Raw genomic sequence first — 18,967 nt, 5'->3', positions numbered from 1 at the left:
TTAATATTCTTACAAACAAGCATGTCTATACTCCATCAGTCAGTTCTCCTTTAAAAAAAAACAAACAACACAACACTTGATTTTCCTTTTAACGGCCGTCTGATTAGGCTAAAGGATGACAGTATTTCTGTCAGTGATATAGGTGTGTTACATTACCACAATGCTAAGACTAAATATAATGTGACCATGCAGTTATGTCATATGCTCTGCTGGCTCACAAAAATAGAACCTGTAGGCACCATGAGCAGCAGGGCATACCCCTAGATGCCCAAAATCCAAGCCAAGCCAACTGTCCAGCCACACAGATTTAAATATTTTTAAACCTCAAATGAGAGAACTTCTATTTTTATTCTAATACCAAACCAAATATTTTAAAAGAAAATTAATATACCTTCTGGTAGCAGATAGGCAGAAATCTAAGTACCATGGCTGTCGATAACCCTTGGCTGTATGTACATTTGCACTGTGATACCCTAGAACAGGATGACTTTCATTTCTCTTTGTGCAGATAGTACTCCTGCAGGCCTGGAAGCATGCTCCTCAGCTATGATATGTTCAGAATGCAGCTCGGAGGGAACATCTTGCATGCATTTCTGAGGGACAGGTCATTTCCTTCCCCCTCAGTATTTGAACTGTGCATTTCAACAGCACGCTCCTTGGCTTGAGCCACACGCAGTAGTGGAAAAGAAACACTTTACCTGCAGAAATGCTAAACAGAGGCTCATAAAAAGTGCTGGAAGATTATGTGGCCTTTTGGACATTGGAATAAAGCAAAGATACTTGTTTTCAACAGCACAGGGGCAAAATGGACAACTGTCATGGCCAAGTGTTTAACACCTAGCCGGGTGGGGGTTGGTCTCTTTTGCCAGACGACTTTCAACAAGACAAGAGGGCATGGTCTTAAGTTGTGCCAGGGGAAGTTTAGATTAGATATTAGAAAGAATTTCTTTACGGAGAGGGTGAACAGACATTGGAATGGGCTGCCCAGGGAAGTAGTGGATTCTCCGTCCCTGGAGATATTTAAAAAGAGACTGGATGTGGCACTCAGTGCCATGGGCTGGGAACCGCAACGGTGGATCAAGGGTTGGACTCGATGATCTCTGAGGTCCCTTCCAACCCAGCCAATTCTATGATTCTATGATTCCCAGGACTGCAGAGACTGAATAGAAGCAGAGTGCCTGTACTCACATTACATAACATATATCTCAGTTCTTTTTCTTCATGAAGTGGCTTGGCAATACTTAAATATAATTTAAAGTCGGATTTGTTTTTATTAAATCAATTATATAAATAAGAATATTTCCCTATTTCTAAAGGACATGGTGTGACTTTTTACTAGCCAAAACAACCATTTTTAGCTTAACCCATGTGCTGTTGAAATTGTCAGTAGACCAAATGCTGGTTTAACAGATGGGTACACGTAGAAATACGTGAGAGCATCTCTATGAATCAAGTTTAAATGTAAGCTTGCATTGCCATCCAAAAAAGCTCATGAAAGATGCTGAGAGACTACACCAGTGCAAATCTGATTCAGAACTGCATCATGTACAAATATGCGCTCTGGTTGCTATGGTAGTTTCAGTTTTGGTGACTCAGGATTATGCAGCACCAAGAAGTAACCCACCCTGAAACAGGGGGGTTTCTGTGTAAGAATCTTACTCAGAACACACAGACTCCAAGAGTGAAAAGTCTGCTTCTTACATAATTTACTTCAAAATTTTATTAGCACTTTGTCCATGGTTTTCGTATCTCTTTTTCTTTCTGGATAAGAAATATACAAGAGTTTTCACTGTTACTTGTGTGGGTTTGCTTCACTATCAGTGTAGATAATACATTAGATCTAAAAAATAGAAAGGACTATGACTATCAACAAAAAAATTAAATAAATGCTTTATTTTTATTATAAGTATCTTTGTCACGGCCTTCTCATATTGAAAAAGGCTTTTATATTTTCATATCCCATCTCTCCTTTTATAACCCATGGTTCTTTATACAAATCTGGGAAATTAATTAGAAATTTTTGTGTCAATTTATACAGTATTTGTCACTATCTCTTCAACTTACCCATTTTTCCCAGAGCTGGATTTAGTGACATTAACTTTGATATATTACTTCACTGGGGAGAGAAAAAAATTAGGACAAAATTTTTAGAAGCCACATTGTGTCTGTTGCCATTCAAGACGACAGAAAGACAAGACAACAGTTACCCTCAGGAGGTCAGGACAAAAATTCTACATCCCAGAAACTGACTATTTTGGGTAGTGCAAAAGCTTCATCTGTATAGTTTTGTGGTCCAGAACCCTGCATGAAATAGCTTTGAACAATGGTTGTAATGCTTTTAAGGAAAAATGGAAAACCAGAAAGCATACTGATAACCATCTCATTGCTAAATCATATTGATTACTTGAAACCTGCCATTAAAATAACTGAAAATACATATATGCATAGATGCTATCTTGGTGAATGTTTACATGGTTACCTCTGGTGAACAGTAATCCTACTGAATTCAGTGCCAGTATTTTTATGTGGAAAAGTACATATTAAATCACCCTTAGTGCTATGAACATACATGCAAACAAAGGATTTTACAGCACATCTAGTGTCTTGCTTAGTCTGGTAGAGATACATAAAAAAAGCCTGATAAAACTGAGTGAGCTCTTAAGTTGTATTCATCAGGTATCTAAAGTGCTCAGTATTATTATTGTAAACACACATTCACACTTATGCAGTGATTAATTCAATGTTGTGATATTGTCTTGCAGTAATGACTATTTGAGGACAAATTTTATACTCATTTTCAATACTGTCTTGATAGAGATCCTTAGTACATAGGGTTTGGCCTACTCCTCTGCACAGATGAAATTCACCCTCTGTGCTTAGGTAGATAATTGCAAAATAATATCAGATTTCTGCAGCAAATATTATTGGTAATCATATATGTTTACTTCAACTAGTACTGAATTAGAAGCTGTAGGCAGTCTCATCTTCTCTCAGCTACAATGATTTTATGATGAAACTGGTGGGATGGGTAAAGAATATGACTCAGTATGCCTTTGTTATTGAATTTATAAACTTTTATGTGAGGTATCATAGAGGAAAAATTCTGAAATTAAAATCGAGTTTTAAGACTCATTATTACTTTTTAAATTATACCTTTCCTGTTCTGAATTTGTTGATTCCAAAAACATGAACAAAAGCAGAAATACACCAGTTTACATGAACCACCACTTCTTTTTGCTTAAGGAAGACCATATGCTTTGCTACATCATGTTCAAGGATCATCTCTAATTTACTGCAGAGCACAAAGCTATTTGGGAATGGGATATGTACTCCATGTATATGGAATATCCGAATTTCAGCTGGCTGCTCAAATGAGTTATATGTTACCTGTGAAATCTGTAAAAAGCCTGAAAGATAAAATAACTCTCAAATGAGATGCAATTCCCCCCAAAAAAGTCAAGGAAAAATAAAGTCAAGAATGTGGAACATACAAATAACTGCAGTGTAAGGAAAGATTTGCTGAAGTTCTCTGAGAAGCTGGAGATAAATCAGTGAAAATGCCCTGGTGAAAGGAACAAAAGTATTAAATCTGGTCTTTAACACCAGACTGTAGGATACTTAAGAATAGAAAGGGGAATGCTTTCTAGGCTAACAAGCCAAGGAAAGTGAGCTGAAGGAGCTGAAGGAGGATCCATGACCAGAAAGAAAAAGCTGAGCTAGACCAATGAAGTGAATACCAGGGAATCAAAGCTCTGATGGAAACCTAAAAACATGCTCCATGACACCAGAATTCCTAAGAGTACATTTTGAACAAATGCCTATCAGTTTGCCTGGAATTATTTTGCTGGTAATAAAGCACTTGATTTAAATACTGCTTGCTGAAATCGGTGTCTTACATTCTTCAGCTATGTAGTTTCTTTAAAGAGTCAAATTTGCTGATAACCAACTGAAAGAGAGGATCAGTATGCTAGAGAGGGTACATGTAAAATATCAGAGGCACTGGGGAAGGAGGAGTCAGCTTTTGTCTTTTGTTACCTTGTTCTGGGTTGTAGTTTACAGTTCTTTAGGAAATGGCACTGGATTAAGTCTGTCCCCTAGTAAGTCGGCCCATGAGGACAAGACCACAGCAGGCAGCTGGAGTCAGCACAAGTTCACTCTTTAGCCATCAGTCTAAGCAGCCAAGCTCCCAGCTCTTGACTGCCCACGCTGGGGTCAGGTACCAGAGGTATGCCACAACACAGCTCAGTCACCCCTGTGAGTAATAAGTACTGCAAAGATGGCTTCTGAAGTGTTGGAAGCAGAATCAGCCACGCTTTCAAACCCAGGAGCCTAACCTGTACCTCTGGATAGTCATACAGACCGTCAAGGGGAAGGTGCCAGGTTATCAGTCATCCACCTGCTTAGGCCGTAAGTCTTTGGCAAATATTTAATCTCATCTACAAGATGTCATTTTTTTTGTTCAGAATCACACTGCGCCTGCAAACTGACAGTGCACTGCATCTCATGCATTGCTCTAGGAGTAAATCTGAAGGGTGTAGTGAAATGAGGCAACCAGGTGCCACTAATTGCCAGGCAGTGGGCATGAGTTTGTGTTAAGCCCACCTGTGCCTGATTAGTGTGGGCCCCCACTGCGCATGAGCAGGATTAGGGGGCCAATAAAAGGTGAGGCTCAAACTCACAGGCTCAGCTCAGTCCTGAGCAAGGCAGCAGAGAGATCAATTGCTCTTGGAGCAACAGCACTGATCTGGGCTGGTCAACCCTGAGGGCTATAGGCTCAGAGCACTACTCATGAGTCTCTGCTGGAACACCTGGTTGGACCTTGGAGCGCCGTGCCCTAAAAGAGGTTCGTCTTGCTACAGGGGGGTGCTACCCTAATACCTACAGATGAAAATCTGTTCCGAAACACATTAAGAACACCACATTGCTGCAGGTATGTTACAACTTGGAAATGCCTTTGACATTTGTAACAATAAAATTGGAAGTAAGTTTGAGTAGGTTCTGGCCACTGTAAGAAGGAGATACTATAGCTAGAGAATAATCATACATGTGAACTGTATGAGGTTTTGGTGGCCCTTGCAAATTAGACTTTGATTCCTGTAACAAGTTGAATTAAAGCTTTTTTCCAGAAAATTTAAAAACATGCTTTATCCTTGGGGATTATTCAATTTAAAACAAAATGCACACTGCTTTCACCTAAAGAAAAACATACTATGCATGGGGAAAAAAAACCCCACTCTGTGTATGAGTTTGGTTCCTAGGAGTGAGAACTCCAAACAAATACTTTTTAGTCCTTGTATCCTCAAATGCTTGTGTATGCTTTGTAACTACCAGTTTTCTCCCAACACAAAGACGGAGGTGCTACCTCAGGTTTTCAGATAGTGAACTTTTATTAAAAGTCTGTTTCAGACAATAATAAGCTCAGGCTATCCACAGCCACATGGAAGGGTCAGGGCATACATCTGACCTCCCTGAAAAAAAGGACCCTCAGTAAGTCACCCTATTTCTTTCCTTCTTTCCTCCAAGCGGCTGCATCTGCCCCGTACGCCATCGCAGGCTTAACTCCGGCGGTGTACGGCAGGGAATCACCTCGGTGGAAGGCAGGGACAGCCGGCACCGTGTAGTGGAGCACTGACCTTACAGCCTCAGCCGCCCCTCAGAGCCACAAGCTCGAAGACCGGCTTAGGTTGTCGCGTTTAAAACCCACACCGGACACCCCAAGAAGCAGCACCATTCCCTCTCCCCGCACACTTGCTGCTGGAGCAGTACGTCCCCGGTCACCCTCTGGCGACAGCCGCTTTACTGGCAAGGCCCTCACGGCGTTCCGGGCGTTCTTTGTCACAAGCAGACACAAGCTCCAGCGGCAAGGGCCGCTGCCCCTACCGCCCCAGAAGTCAGGCGCGGGCCGGCAGCGGGAGCCGTGCGGGTCCCTGCCGCCGGACGCCTCTAGGCCCGGCTCTTCCCCAAACGTGGCGGAGAATTTCCGCCCCCACGGAGCAGGGCAAGGCGGTGACCCTTCGGCTCAACTCCTGAAGCCAAGGACCGGGGATGAGGCAAACCGGGTCAAACACAACAGGCAGCTGTGGTGGCGGCGCTGGTACCCCCCGACCCGGGCACCCCACCATCCAGGGAACCCTCTTGCCGCCCACCCCCCACCGGGCCTGGAGCCGCCACCCCCGTCACCTCCCGTCCCTGTCCCCGCCTCCCCGCACTCTCGCGGGGTTATGCTAACAAGGCCGCCGCCCCGCCCCGCCGGTTCCCTCCCTCCCGCCCTGCGCCCTCCATCTGGGTGGGTGAGCCAGCGAGGGCAACTGCGGGCCGCGGTGCGCTGTGGGATACTGGCGGTATATAGTCTATCCTCCGTGCGGCGTTAGCGAAGGGGGCCAGGCGGGAGCGGGGTATGAAGATGGCGGACGCCAAGCAGAAGCGGAATGAGCAGCTGAAGCGCTGGATCGGCTCCGAGACCGACCTGGAGCCGCCCGTAGTCAAGCGTAAAAAGACCAAGGTGAAGTTCGACGACGGCGCCGTCTTTCTGGCCGCCTGCTCCAGCGGGGACACCGAGGAGGTGCTGCGGCTGCTGGAGCGGGGCGCCGACATCAACTACGCCAATGTGGACGGGCTCACCGCGCTCCACCAGGTCGGTGCGGAGCCCTTCCCGCCGGCCGGGGCGGGGGCTGGCCGAGATCGGCGGCGGGACCGGGGCTTGGGCAAGCAGGGAAAGGGGGGGGGGGGGGTGTGAGGCCGGCCGGCCGGCCAAGTACCCCCCCGGGGAGACGCGGTGGAAGAAGGGGCCGGAGGCGGCTGCTCTCGCCTCCGCTGGGGGTGTCGGGGCGGGGAGGGGCCGGGAGCGCGGGGCGGGAGGTGGTGGCGACCGGGGTCAGGCTCGGGGGCGGGCGGCGGGAGGGGGCCGCTGGGGGAGAGGCCTGAGCCCCTGGGCCGGAGGGGCGAGAGGCTGCGCCCCCTCCCCGCGGGCCGGGTGTCGGGAAGGGGTGGTTGGGCCTCCCGTTCAGCTGGGAGGAGGTGCCGCCGACCCTCTTTCGCTTTCCCCGCTCGCCTCCGTTCCCCTGTTGGCAGCGTCTCCTTCGGGAGGGAGAGGGGGAGGCGGGCCTTGTCCCGCCGAGTCCGGCAGGCGGCCAGGAGGGGACGGGGACAGGGACAGGTGCCCCCGGGCGGAGGGGTGGTGGCCGGCAAGCGAGGGAGGGCGGTCTCGCCCCGGGGGGGAGCTTGCCCCGGCTGCCGCTTGCCCGAGGTCCCGGTAGCAGTTTCCTGCTCCCCCCTCTCCCCAGTTTCGCAGCCCTTGAGCCGATTAAACCCCGTTCGGGTGTGCAGGCGGGCGGGCGGGTGTGTGTGTGGAGGGACGGATCGTCATCTGTATCTTTCCGGTTCCTAAGGGGAACCAGTGTTTTGTTCCTAATTTAGAAACGTGTATCGGTAACAGGCTGCACGCTTTCTTTAGTGATGGCTTCTGCCGCATTGTAAAAGCTGAACTTTAAGGGGAGCAGGGCTCTTAGATTTTTGCTTTGGTATCGTTGGAGAGCCGTTTAAAACAAAACAAACCAAAACCAAACCGAATCCATATTGCTTTGTTCTGGCGTGGGTATTTGTGTGTTATGTGTGTGGGGGTGGGGGGAGGGGGGGGTGTTGGTGCTGAGGGAGAGAACTTTCACTTGGGGAAAGGGGGGGGGGGAATGGAAGGGAAACTGGCTGTGAAGTTTCCTCAAAATGGATGCTTTGTGCATGTTGAACTTCATAGCAGTCTGGTTGGAATCTCAAAACGTTAGCCAAATAAGGAAAGGCTGTGGCAATCCAGAGATAATGCGGGTTTGCCCGAATAGTTTTTCTCTAGTAGGCCAAAAGATTCCACGCAGTGTTAGATTCACCGTGTATCCAAAAAGTAAAAAAAAAAAAAGTCTGACAGGTTCATTTCTTGTTATTAAGTTTAGAAATTGTTAATAGTTTAAAAAAAACCAGTCTTGTTAGATGTAGGTTGATCAAGTAGAAATCTTCCTAAAATGGTTAGGCAAGGTAATTAGGACATTGTTGCTTTGTTGCTACACAGCGCTTTTCTTAAACTCACCACCTCACATGCTTAATGTATTTTATCCATCCCATATAGTTTTTCAAAGATGTAAGTCTCTACATATACATAAGTTCCCCCATAGTACTGGACAGAATCCCTTCCTGAACATGAGATACAGAATTCTGTTGCTCTTTGCTATATTTCCTGTGTATAAGTTGTCACTTGCTCCCCTGTAAAGGGTATTGGTTTACTTTCAGTTGTGAACTGAAGTGGAAGAATGAATGTGTGTTGTGGTTAAGCCTGTCAGCATGTTACTGCTGCACGGTTACTTGACTTCAGGCTAGCCTGTCACTTGGTAGTGAGGTTTTATGTATTTATCCTTTTCTAATCAAGTTATGATTGCTTCATGCTTTCAGGGAGCTCTGTATTAGAAGTTAAACCGTAACTGGTTAGATCATGAGGTCAACAAGTTACTGTGTTCCAGTGATTGGTAGAAAGGGATGGATGACCTCTGGTTTAACTCTGTTGCTAGAATAAGAGATGAACAACATGAACATGAAGAGATGAGCCTGTCTTCATGGAGTCCAGAAAGCATTTTCATGTTGGCTTCGGTGCTATAACAAAACTTTAATAAAGATAATTATGAGCTTATTTTCCCCTTCTTACCTGTATTCAGCTTGCAGTTTCAAAGAACTAGGTGAACTAGGAGCAGAGGGGAAGATTTACATCACTGCTAAAACTCTTGTTCTCTTTCTCTTTCCCCTTCTCACCTTCTCCGGTGATACTAAAGAGCCTTTTTTGGTTTTATGATATTAAAAGCAAAGAAGATCAATGGTGAAGTTATCATCCTGTTGCTATTTTAAAAAAATCATGCAACAAACCTCTGCCTATGACCAACTCTGAATAGTTTCACTTTATTATTATTATCATCATCGATAAATCTTATTTTCCTCTAATATGTTGTATTAAAGGTGCAAATCATACATGATTCAGTCTAGAAACAGAACTCATTTGATCAGATTTGGCTGTGGCACGGAACAAAGCTGTATCTGTTCCCAAAGGAAACTCTTCAAAAACTTGTCATTCTTCCTAGAAGAGTTTTAACTGACTGATGTCAATTGTATGGAAGTCCACATGGTTGTGTTTGACTGTCATGGTTTGCTGTTGCTTTGTGAGTTTTTTGTTTGTTTGGTGTGGTGTTTTTATGTTGTCTGACAAATACCATGTAGACTTTACTGCTTCACAGGAATAAATTTATCTCAGCAAAGATAAAGTGACTACCTTTATTGGGATGTGTTCTTTTTGTCTTGCATCTAACTTGTTTTTTGGTTATTGAGAAAAAATGTAGTGGTATTATTTAATATACTATTCAGCCTTTGTCTTTCCTGCTAAATATGACAGTTACAGGAAGAGGCTTAAGCCGTGTTTTTCTTTTCCACAGCCCAAGTGGTTGGAAGTGCTGAGGGGAAAGTACCTGAAATTCTGGTGAACTTCAGATCTGTTTTTTAATAATAAATAAGCTCTGTTACTAAAACAATTAGCAAAACTTTTCCTTTATCAGTGGAATAGAATGCAATCACCATCTGAAAGTTTTATGAAAATTGTTTCTCTTAATGCATACAGGAAAGAAATAATTATAGTTGGCTTGGTAGCTTAGAGGAGGAAGAGGGAGTGTGTGTATATGTGTGTGTGTATATATATATATAAATGCACAGGTACTTTCTTCATCACTTGGCTCTGCCAATGAGTGACTTGGTTTTATATTTGCATGTGCATAAATGAGTGAACTTGAGTGCATCATGTCTGAGGACATGTCAGTTAAATTTCTTTGAGTTGAAAGTCTTGTAGAAGGGGAAAAATTTGTCATTAGATGATGGTGACTATTCCTGTACATCATGTTGGGTTCAAATTTAATTCTCTTTAGCATCTTTTAAATTCAGGTTAGGCCTTGAGTGCAAAGGATGAAACTCAGCTTAACATTTTTCTAGTTATGAGACATCTGTGCAATGTGGGATATTGTAGCAGGGTAGTATGTGTTCTGCTGCAGTATCCTGCATATTATGTACATATTGTACATATATGTCTGTGAGACCAGAAAGAAGACTTACTGATTTACAGTCAGAAGCCTGAAGGTGAGATCTGACCTTGCAGTTTAATAGTTCTTCCAAAGGGTGGGAAAAGTGGCATATTCAGAAATAATGTTAAGAATGGACTATGTGCAGTTTTCAATAAAACCTGGTCCTGTCTAGGGCGGACATACCGGGAGTCAGTTGTGTCATACTGAAAGTTGAGCACCTATCTTTCCACAGAACTTGGGACTCTCTTCCTTGTCCTCCATGGAAGAGAACTTGGTTTACTAGCTCTGATTGGAATTTATTGCTTAAGGGACTGAACGTAGTTTGTCTTAAAGTTACATAGAGCTTGAAACAGGAAAGAGAAGGGCCCCCCTCATTCCTGGGCAGCACCATGGGAAGGCTTCATGTGGTGGGAAGGGACCATGATGTGACCAGTTTCCTGGAGGGCTGGATTTCCTGTGCATGCTGCTCTCTTGGGAGCACGGGGTGTGGGGCTGTGGAGTACCTGCATGCTCCTGATAAAGAAGATTAGGCTGTGGCTAGGTATGACAATTTATGCAGCCTCCTTTTTGATTGCCCTTTTTCTTAATGCTGCTCAGACTTAGGAGGTGGTAACCTGTTTTTTGGCCTCATTCTCTCTGGGTGAAGAAGATGGGTGCTGTGGCCTAATTCCACCACATAGCATGAAGGAAGCATGTCCTGCTGTCTTCATCTTGCTTCTTCCTGGGGCGGGTACTGCTTTGGAGTTAAAATAAGGGAAATTGTCTTGGCTGTTTGCATGGGGATTGTTGACTACAGTAGGTGTTGTCTTTGGTGAAGGCTGAACAGGAAGAGAGGCTCCTTACCCCTAACTAAATATTCACATGCTCTCTTTTAACTCTGGACAAGTACAGTTTAATTAAGCAGAGTTCCCTAAAGGCTATCTCAGTTGCAAATACCAGTGTTTTTGTGCAGCTCCTCCAGTACTAAACTGAGTATGAAGAGGAGACTGTTTTACCCACCTTGTACTCATGTATTAGTTTGCAGACATAGCAGTATGCAGTGTTAAATAGAAATTTTGATTTGATGCCACTGCTATAGGACTGTGCTAATCCCTCAGTAGTAATTAGGATGCTGAGAAACCCTTCACAGATGTGCGAACATTTATTCTTTGTAACTGATTAAGGACTGTTATTGCTGTCTAAGTATTTCTTGAGGGTTCTGTGGGATTTATTCTTTGGATAAGAAATACTTTCCTTTGTGACAGTTTCTGCAATAGATAGTTTATGTGAAAAATTCTGACAAGACTCCTGGTGGCATGCTCATAGAACCTGATATAGTAAAGGATATTGTTACAGTTGGCAGTTACAGTTCTTATTATGACAACCTTTCAGACAGCAAGAAGTGGTGAAAAAAGATGTAGAATCTACCACCATGGATAGAATCCCTTTGCCTTAGAATAGGATAGGGGGCATGAAGGCTTCACTGTTGGGATCCTTTTTGATGAATGATAACATGGGTTATTTATTTGAGTGGAGGCCACAGCATGCAGAGCGTGTGAAGTTAAAAGAGCAAAGAACAGGTTGCTGCAGTCTTAAATCTCTAGGGTGTTTGCATCATAGCAGCAGCACCCAACAACCAAGGGTAAGGAAGGTATGGAAGAAGTTGAAAGCTATCTTAGTAACCTCATGGCTATGACTTCCCCGTTTTCCTCTTTTGAAGAGTGAAAAAGCTGGTGTGTATGGTAAACTACATAATTTTTCAAGACTGCCAAGTAAGAGAACTTACTTTCATACAGAAAGGTTTGTACTTGAGTATGGACCTGGTACCTGAATCTCACTGCTTGGAGGGGAAACAATCTCCCACCCACCAAACTTTCTTATGTTCTCATTGTAGACGATGTACAGCCTAGAATTTGGAGTATTTTACTCAGCTTCTATAATATTATCTTGATGTATTTTTTAAATTCTCTGTCAGTACAGCAAAGCACAGCTTTTGAGTCTTGAAGTGTAACGTTCACTCAGTAATTAGGCTACAGAGGCATATTTGCTTAAAATCTCTTTTGTAATAGAAGTTGATTCTTGTGTGGGCCATAGATCTTGCTCTCCATAGTTACAGCAGCTAGGTTCTGACTCTACAGTAAGTACTTGTTAACTTCCTACTGATCTTGCCATCTAAATTTTGGTGGGTTTTTTTTATTTGAAATGGAAGCATGAAGAGAAAAATATGTGATTCTTCATAATACACTTTAAACATGACAGTGGAAATTCAAAAGCAGCATTCAAAGGAGTTCTTTTCTGCTTGGTGTTGTATAAGAGAAAAAATTGGCAATCTTTTGGCCTTTTTAGATTTATTATCTCCAAGTGTCTGTCTGTCAGGTTTGAACCTGGGAATTTTTTTGTCTGGTTGCATAGCAGTTCTCATTGCTATGGATATTTCTTGTGTACAAACTGAACAACCCAAGTCTAGTTTAGCCTATAGTAATTATTTTAAATATTTAAATCTAGTTAACTTTCACATTGCTTGAACCTAGAGGAAAAGTTATGGAGGAAAATTTCTACTTTTAATGTAGGGATAAATGCAACTGGCAAGACTTGAGTATTTGCCAAAGCTAATGTTCAGGGACAATTTCTGCTGGTCTACAGCTATAAATTTTCTCTAGCATACTGCTGCATGTACAGTGAAGTGTTTTCTGTGTATTCTGGCATAATCTTGGTATCATTAGAACACTTTTTTCAATGATAATACATCAAAATAACCTTGTAAGAGTAAATGAGATGTGCTCTTGAATGGATGAAATTGATGTGAACAAGCTTGATTTGAGGCCTTTTTGATCTTGATGTTGTAGTAGCAAGCATGTTATTTTTTTACCAGATGACTAAATATCAATTTATTAGTTAAATCTGAAGCTAGGAATCAGAAGCAGTCAGTATAAATCATTAGTAGAGCTACGATTTTGATCATCTAACTGAGGATCTGTATTCCAGGCTTAAAGGTATATGCTAAATTTTAGTTGGAACAGATGGTTTTACAGCTTCCTGTCCAGATCTTTACTTGTTTATCCCTTTGCTCACAGTCACACTTGCTATCTTTCTCAAAGGTGTTACTTTGGCTAGTAAGACACTTATTTTGATCTTCTTAAAAATCAAGAGCCCAGTCAATTCCTTGCCACTTTCTGTGTAATTGTAACTCCTGAAGCTGAGCTGACAGCGTATGGAATTGAGGAACGTGCATGTGTTCTAGCAAATACTTAAGTTTTGTCCAGGAATATATTCAGACTGGTTAGACTTAGAAAAGCTAATACTCTCTGGAAAAAATGTGGTGGTGGTTTCAGACAACTGAGGCATGAGTACACCCTTCTGAGGCTCTTGCAACCAAGAAATTGTAAATTATGCCTTGTAACTGCCATACTGTAGTGTCATTACAGAGTATATGCATATAGGACATGCAGTGTATGAAGACATTTACCTAACAAATGTTGTATCAGTGCTCAACAGGAGATCTTTCCTTATTAATCTTGGCAACTGTAAAAATGCAAACTGGAATGCAGCTCCAAGGCAGTGGAGCTGTTGGTAGTCTGGGCAGCTTCTGATGCTGCTGGATGGGTGGAATCATTCCAAGCTGCTTTGCTTTCTTATATGCATTCCTGAAATGACAGTCAATGGAAAACATGTCATAAGAGGGACAGCGTTCCTCAGTTGTTTCCTTTCTAGTAATTTCAAGACTAAGGATAGAACAAGAAGGCAGAAGATGACCAGAATGCTTAGGGATAGAGGGGAAGCATTTCTGGATTATTTTTTTTTTTATGCTTTGTTTTGACAAGACCTGGTACCCAGCTTTTTTTTGTTTCAGTTGTTTTTTGAGAACACTGAATCAGCCCCTTTGCTTATCCTTGAAATGCTGAATCTTTGAGGACTTGTTCACATAACCAAAATGAGAGCAATATGATGAAGTCTTTGGACAAGGCTGTTACCCATTTATGCCTGGGTGGTGTTAGCACTTACCCCATTAAAAATACATTTTAGACTAATGGCTTCTAAAGGTCTGTTGAAGAGAGAAGAGTGAAGTTGACTTTAAGAAGAGGGTGAAACCCCTGAAAAACAATTGATCAGCATTTGCAACCTCATTTTTAGCCTTTTTTTACATGACTAGGATGAACATTAGCAACATGAAACTTGTTTGTTAATGGCTCTGTTTCAAACTTTTGGAACGGTCTTGCCTAACAGTATTTTTCTTAATTCTGCACTTAAGCTTCTTATTTGTCTAAAGCAAAAAATACAGTATCTTCATCTGGTTACAAAGGTGAATGTAGCTGGTGTATGTGTGTGGTCAGTGCTGCCTTCTGAAAGCACTTTGGTGAAGCTTGCACTGAGAAGCTGCATTCCTCTGTCAGATCTGGGTTCTTAGTGGGCCCCTTTTGAAACCAAAATGCCATCTTGGACTTTGGGCTTTGAAATTTTTGACTTACTACTAATGTCCTGAAATTTGCTTTAAAGTTCTTGATTGAAAACCTGTGCTTCTCTTACTGAAGTGGAAAATTTATTTTAAAGCTGCAGAGCATTTCATCCCAAGTGTTAACAGAAGTGTTCGTGCTTGCAGCATGTTCGTGAATGTATGCAGTTATACTTGAATGAGTAGGTTTAATTAAGTGCATAATCTTAATGAAATAAACAAGACTTTTCTAAAAGTATACCCCCACCCATCCCAGAGATGGAACAATTGAAAAATTGGTATTATCTCCTAGATCAGTATTAACTTTGACTATCTTCCTTGTATTCTATCAAATATAAGTAAACCTGCTTATGCAGCATTGTTGTCTTTTTAAAATCTAGTTACAAAGAGTCAACAATGCTAAAACTTGTTTTATTACCTGTTGTTTTTGGAAATGTGTTAAAATCAATCCAGCCTCATGCTTTAGGTGCTGAACTTGCTGTGAACTTGGGCAAAAATAAATTGCCTTATGTTTTAGTCCAAGTGAAGATGAGGGTGACAGCATTGTGCCTGGGGGCCAAATTGGGACTCCTGTTGGTAATTTATAATCTCATTTCTATCAGACCATATAAAACAATGTTTTTAGAAAGCTTGCCAAACTTCACAGTTTGCTACCACTTTTATTTGTTCACCTACTGCAACTTGAATTATTTTGAGTCCTCCTGATAAAGATTTTTTTTTTTTCATGAGGAGTCTGCACTTTGTCTCCTGCTCAGTGGAAAATAAAAGTTTAAGAAGAACAACTGTGTAACCTCAGTTTTGTGGCCTCTGAGTGTAGAAGTGGAGCTGAGTTACACTGACATTGGCTGTCAGTGGGTGTTTGTTTGTGAATCTCTCTGAATACTGCTTTCTGGTCACTCATTTTCTACTTGCCTGCAGATGACCTGGCCAAATGCCTGGCACGTCTGTCTGTATAGCTAAATTTGTATATGTATAGTAGTGGTATTGAATGGTAAGACTTGTATGACACAGTGTTTATCAGGTATTTGTATGCTTAGGAGGAGAAGCAACTTTTCTCCAACTATGTAAAGGAGTACCTTAAGAGATCTAGTGGCTCTTGTGCTTAACACTTGTAATATAAAATACTGAAGAAAGTCACAGGTATATGACAGCCCTCTATTTTAGTTGAGCTGTCCTCAAACTTGGTTTTTTGCAAAATAATTTCTTTATATTTTTACATGCAATTTGCTATGTTATTTTTCCACAGTCTTTCCTTGCTCATGAAGTTGCTTTATAGGTACGTTTTACCTACAGCTGTAGTTATATAGGTGATACTACTTACACAGCAGTGATGATTTGAAAAACTACTGTTTAAAAGGAAAAGACAAGACAACTTGGTGTGAATGCTGGAAGACATATTTAATATTTTGTAAAAGTGTTTTATCAGTTATTGATCCATGTAAGTTGTCATGGTGGGGGAGAGATTTTCCAATAATTTTCTCAGCAATTGGAGAGGATGCTGTACTGCATAGTATAGTAAAGACTGTTGATTATAATTACAGGTCTGTGTTGGCAAGCTCAAGTGGCTTTTGGATTTTTTTTAATAACTTTTCTACTCTTTGTTAAAAGATTTCACTGCTTCAGATGAATACTGCAAAAATTGTTGCAGTTGTTGCTTTTAGAATAAGAATAAAAAAAATTCATGTTGGTACACAAATGGATCCAGGTATAAACATCATTAATACAAAACTGGAGGGAGGGAATCTACATTAATGCATAAGTTGTGATAGCTTGTGAAAAGAAGGACCTAAGTTAGAGGGACTTTATTTGGGATCCAGGAGGTGACTGCCTGGCAAAACTTGCTTTGGCCACATCTGCAGTGCTGGATGCAACTTTAGATGTTTATGTAAAGTATGTAAACACAGGGAACCTCTGGATGCTTCTATTCAGGAATTCTTGTTTAAAAGAGGTAGTACTTGCTTTCAGGAAAGTAGCATGAAGGATGTGGGGCTTTTTATCCTCTCCCCAACTTCCCCTAGAGAGTTGTTCTTGAATTAGATTATCCTAGTGGTAACCTCTGTGTCTAGTTATCCTTCACTTAAAACTAGTAGTTGCTGTCTAATTAATTGCTAATAAGCTAGCTTTGCACTAATGAATAGCAAAGGCAATCTTGTTTCATAAGGCTGTCAACTTTGGAATCCACGTACAGTCCAAGCATCTAAGCAACGTTAAAAGACAGTGCTGTCTTATGATGAAGTTACTTTAAAAAAGCTAAATGCTGACTAGGGATTTTTTCCTTTTTCTTTGTGTAGAGGAGACAGAGCTTTTACATGCTGATAACTGTAGTTAGTTGACTACCACTGATTGGGGAAAAAAATATTTAGTGTCAGATGCTCAGTTTACATGATGGTTTGGTAGATAACTTCTATCAGTTCGGTAGTATCAGCATGTCAGGTATGACCCTTCCATTTTCATGAAGGGGAATGTGCAGGGGAAGGTATTTATATCACTGGGCGGAAAGCTTATTTCCATTTTAGCTGTCCCTTTGCCTTTTTTATCATGGAATTCTTTTGTGGCATCTTGAGATACATTCACTGGACTCCAGCGATTAAAATTCTTATTTTTTAAAATATAAAAAGCAGTAAGTTCCTGAACAGCATTTCCCCCTGTAGAAAGGCAAAGCCATGCTGTATTGATAGATGTGAGTATGCCACAGAGGATAGAAATTCTGTTTCCAGAAACGTGCATTGTATGTTTGAAGTGCCAGGTGACTGTATGGTAATATCTTAGCATGCCTGGGTAGGACTGTTTCATCTGTCTTCTTACAAGTTTCAGGTTAGCTGGTATTCAGGTTTAGTTTGTTGGTTTTTGTGTTATTTTACTCTAGAGGCTTCCCCAAAGTATTTGAAAGTCACATAGCCTGCACTAAGAACTTCATGCTCAAACAAGTAATTTCCCTTTTCCCCTCAAGTTAAAGTACCACCTTGGATAACTTTCTTAAAGACTAGTACAATATTTAATATGGTTTTGAGTACAGTTGAATACAGTTCTTCAGTAAAATTACTGTTGGAGTAAAATTACTGTTTCTTGGATTCAGCTTTTCCAGTTCTCACTTCATAAAGATCATGTAAAGTAAACATGAAATCTAAGTAGCAGCTATGATATTCAGTACTTGGTTATATTTGGTTGGATGACTGGAGGCCTCTAACTGATTAGCCACTCACTTTAAGTCCTTGCCCTATTTTGTGTCTACCAATTAAGATTTATAGATAAGAACTCAGTTTGTCCAGTTAGAGTTAGTCCAGTTAGAGAAGTGTACTGTGTCCAGAATGCTACAGTAATTGCCAGTTCTGATGCAAAATGCTAATAGCCTGACTTACTTTAAGAAGCTTTCATTTTCTGCCTAGGAGTACAGATGAAGTTAAATAAGTCTACTGTAACCATTTGGTGACTTGAATTTTCTCTTGACTTCAGCATAATTGTCCATCCTGTCACCAAGTGAGGAATGGTAGAGTAACCCAAGATGATGTTCATATCCATGTTCAGTGCAACAGAGGAAAGAAAAATATACACACAACTCAAAATGAGGAGGGCACACTGCATTGGGTGATGTTTTGTATTTTGATGTAGCAAATGGATTGACTCAATGATGCATTTGTGAGGGATTAAAATCAATTTAAATGTGTCTGGACCTTACATCTGTTGCTGCAAGAAGCCCACCTGTGAAAGAGTTATCATAGCTTTATGGAGCCTAATCATTGGGAGGTTCTCTGGTACAAGGGCGGTGGAAATAGGGGAGTTTTTCTGGATTTGTATGGAGCACTTCCTGAGGTAAGGTCAGCTGTTGGGTGCCAACTTCAGTTTGATTTACAGAAACTTTACAGAAGTCAGAAAAGCCTGCTAAAACAAAATACTCAATTAACAAGGTGGTGGATTTTGAAACTGTTGATGCTCTTGTTTGGCATTCTGTTTTAGAGTAAGTGACCAGTCATTTCAGGTTTATATGCTGGATTAAAACATGAAAACAAGAAAATCCCAACATGGGAAAACTTAGTATTATTGATAATTTTCAAAAATACAGTGTGTAAATAAAAGGTAAACTAAGTTTGTATTAAGAAGCCTCTGTTGGCATTAGAGCCCTAGATTCTTCAGTGATGTGGTTTATCATCAGCTACACAGAGATATGACTCAGGTGTTTGCATGAAGAGATGTGTCATTTGCCCCTTTTTGGAGATCCTCCAGCGACTTTGTATCTTAGCAGCTGTTTGCTTATCTGCACATAGAGTAACAAGTTCTTAGTCTTCAAAATAGAAACTCTAGTGACTGTGTTTGGAAGGCTTTGCTGTCCTAGTGTCTTCCTTACAGGATTTTGAGGACAAAAAATTTTTTTCTCTACAATCACGTATATTTTTTTTCAATGTGTAAGTTAAATGACTTAAATACGGAAGAATTGTTTTTTCATTTT

At 41.5% G+C, this 18,967-nt stretch overlaps 1 protein-coding gene across 5 annotated transcripts in view; it reads left to right on the top strand.

The window, feature by feature from the left end:
* Positions 1 to 6,266: 6,266 nt before the first annotated feature.
* Positions 6,267 to 18,967, top strand: part of PPP1R12A (protein phosphatase 1 regulatory subunit 12A) — a 112,045-nt gene continuing 99,344 nt past the window's right edge. For all 5 annotated transcript variants that reach the window (XM_030451523.1, XM_030451504.1, XM_030451512.1 and 2 more), the window contains exon 1: positions 6,267 to 6,634. In XM_030451523.1, the coding sequence (XP_030307383.1) occupies positions 6,398 to 6,634 (237 nt within the window). In that variant the 5' untranslated portion in view covers positions 6,267 to 6,397. The remainder of the gene's footprint in view (positions 6,635 to 18,967) is intronic.

Source organism: Calypte anna, chromosome 1 (assembly GCF_003957555.1).
Source record: "Calypte anna isolate BGI_N300 chromosome 1, bCalAnn1_v1.p, whole genome shotgun sequence".
Classification (NCBI taxonomy): Eukaryota; Metazoa; Chordata; class Aves; order Apodiformes; family Trochilidae; genus Calypte; species Calypte anna.
This window is presented reverse-complemented; position numbering and strand designations above follow the sequence as displayed.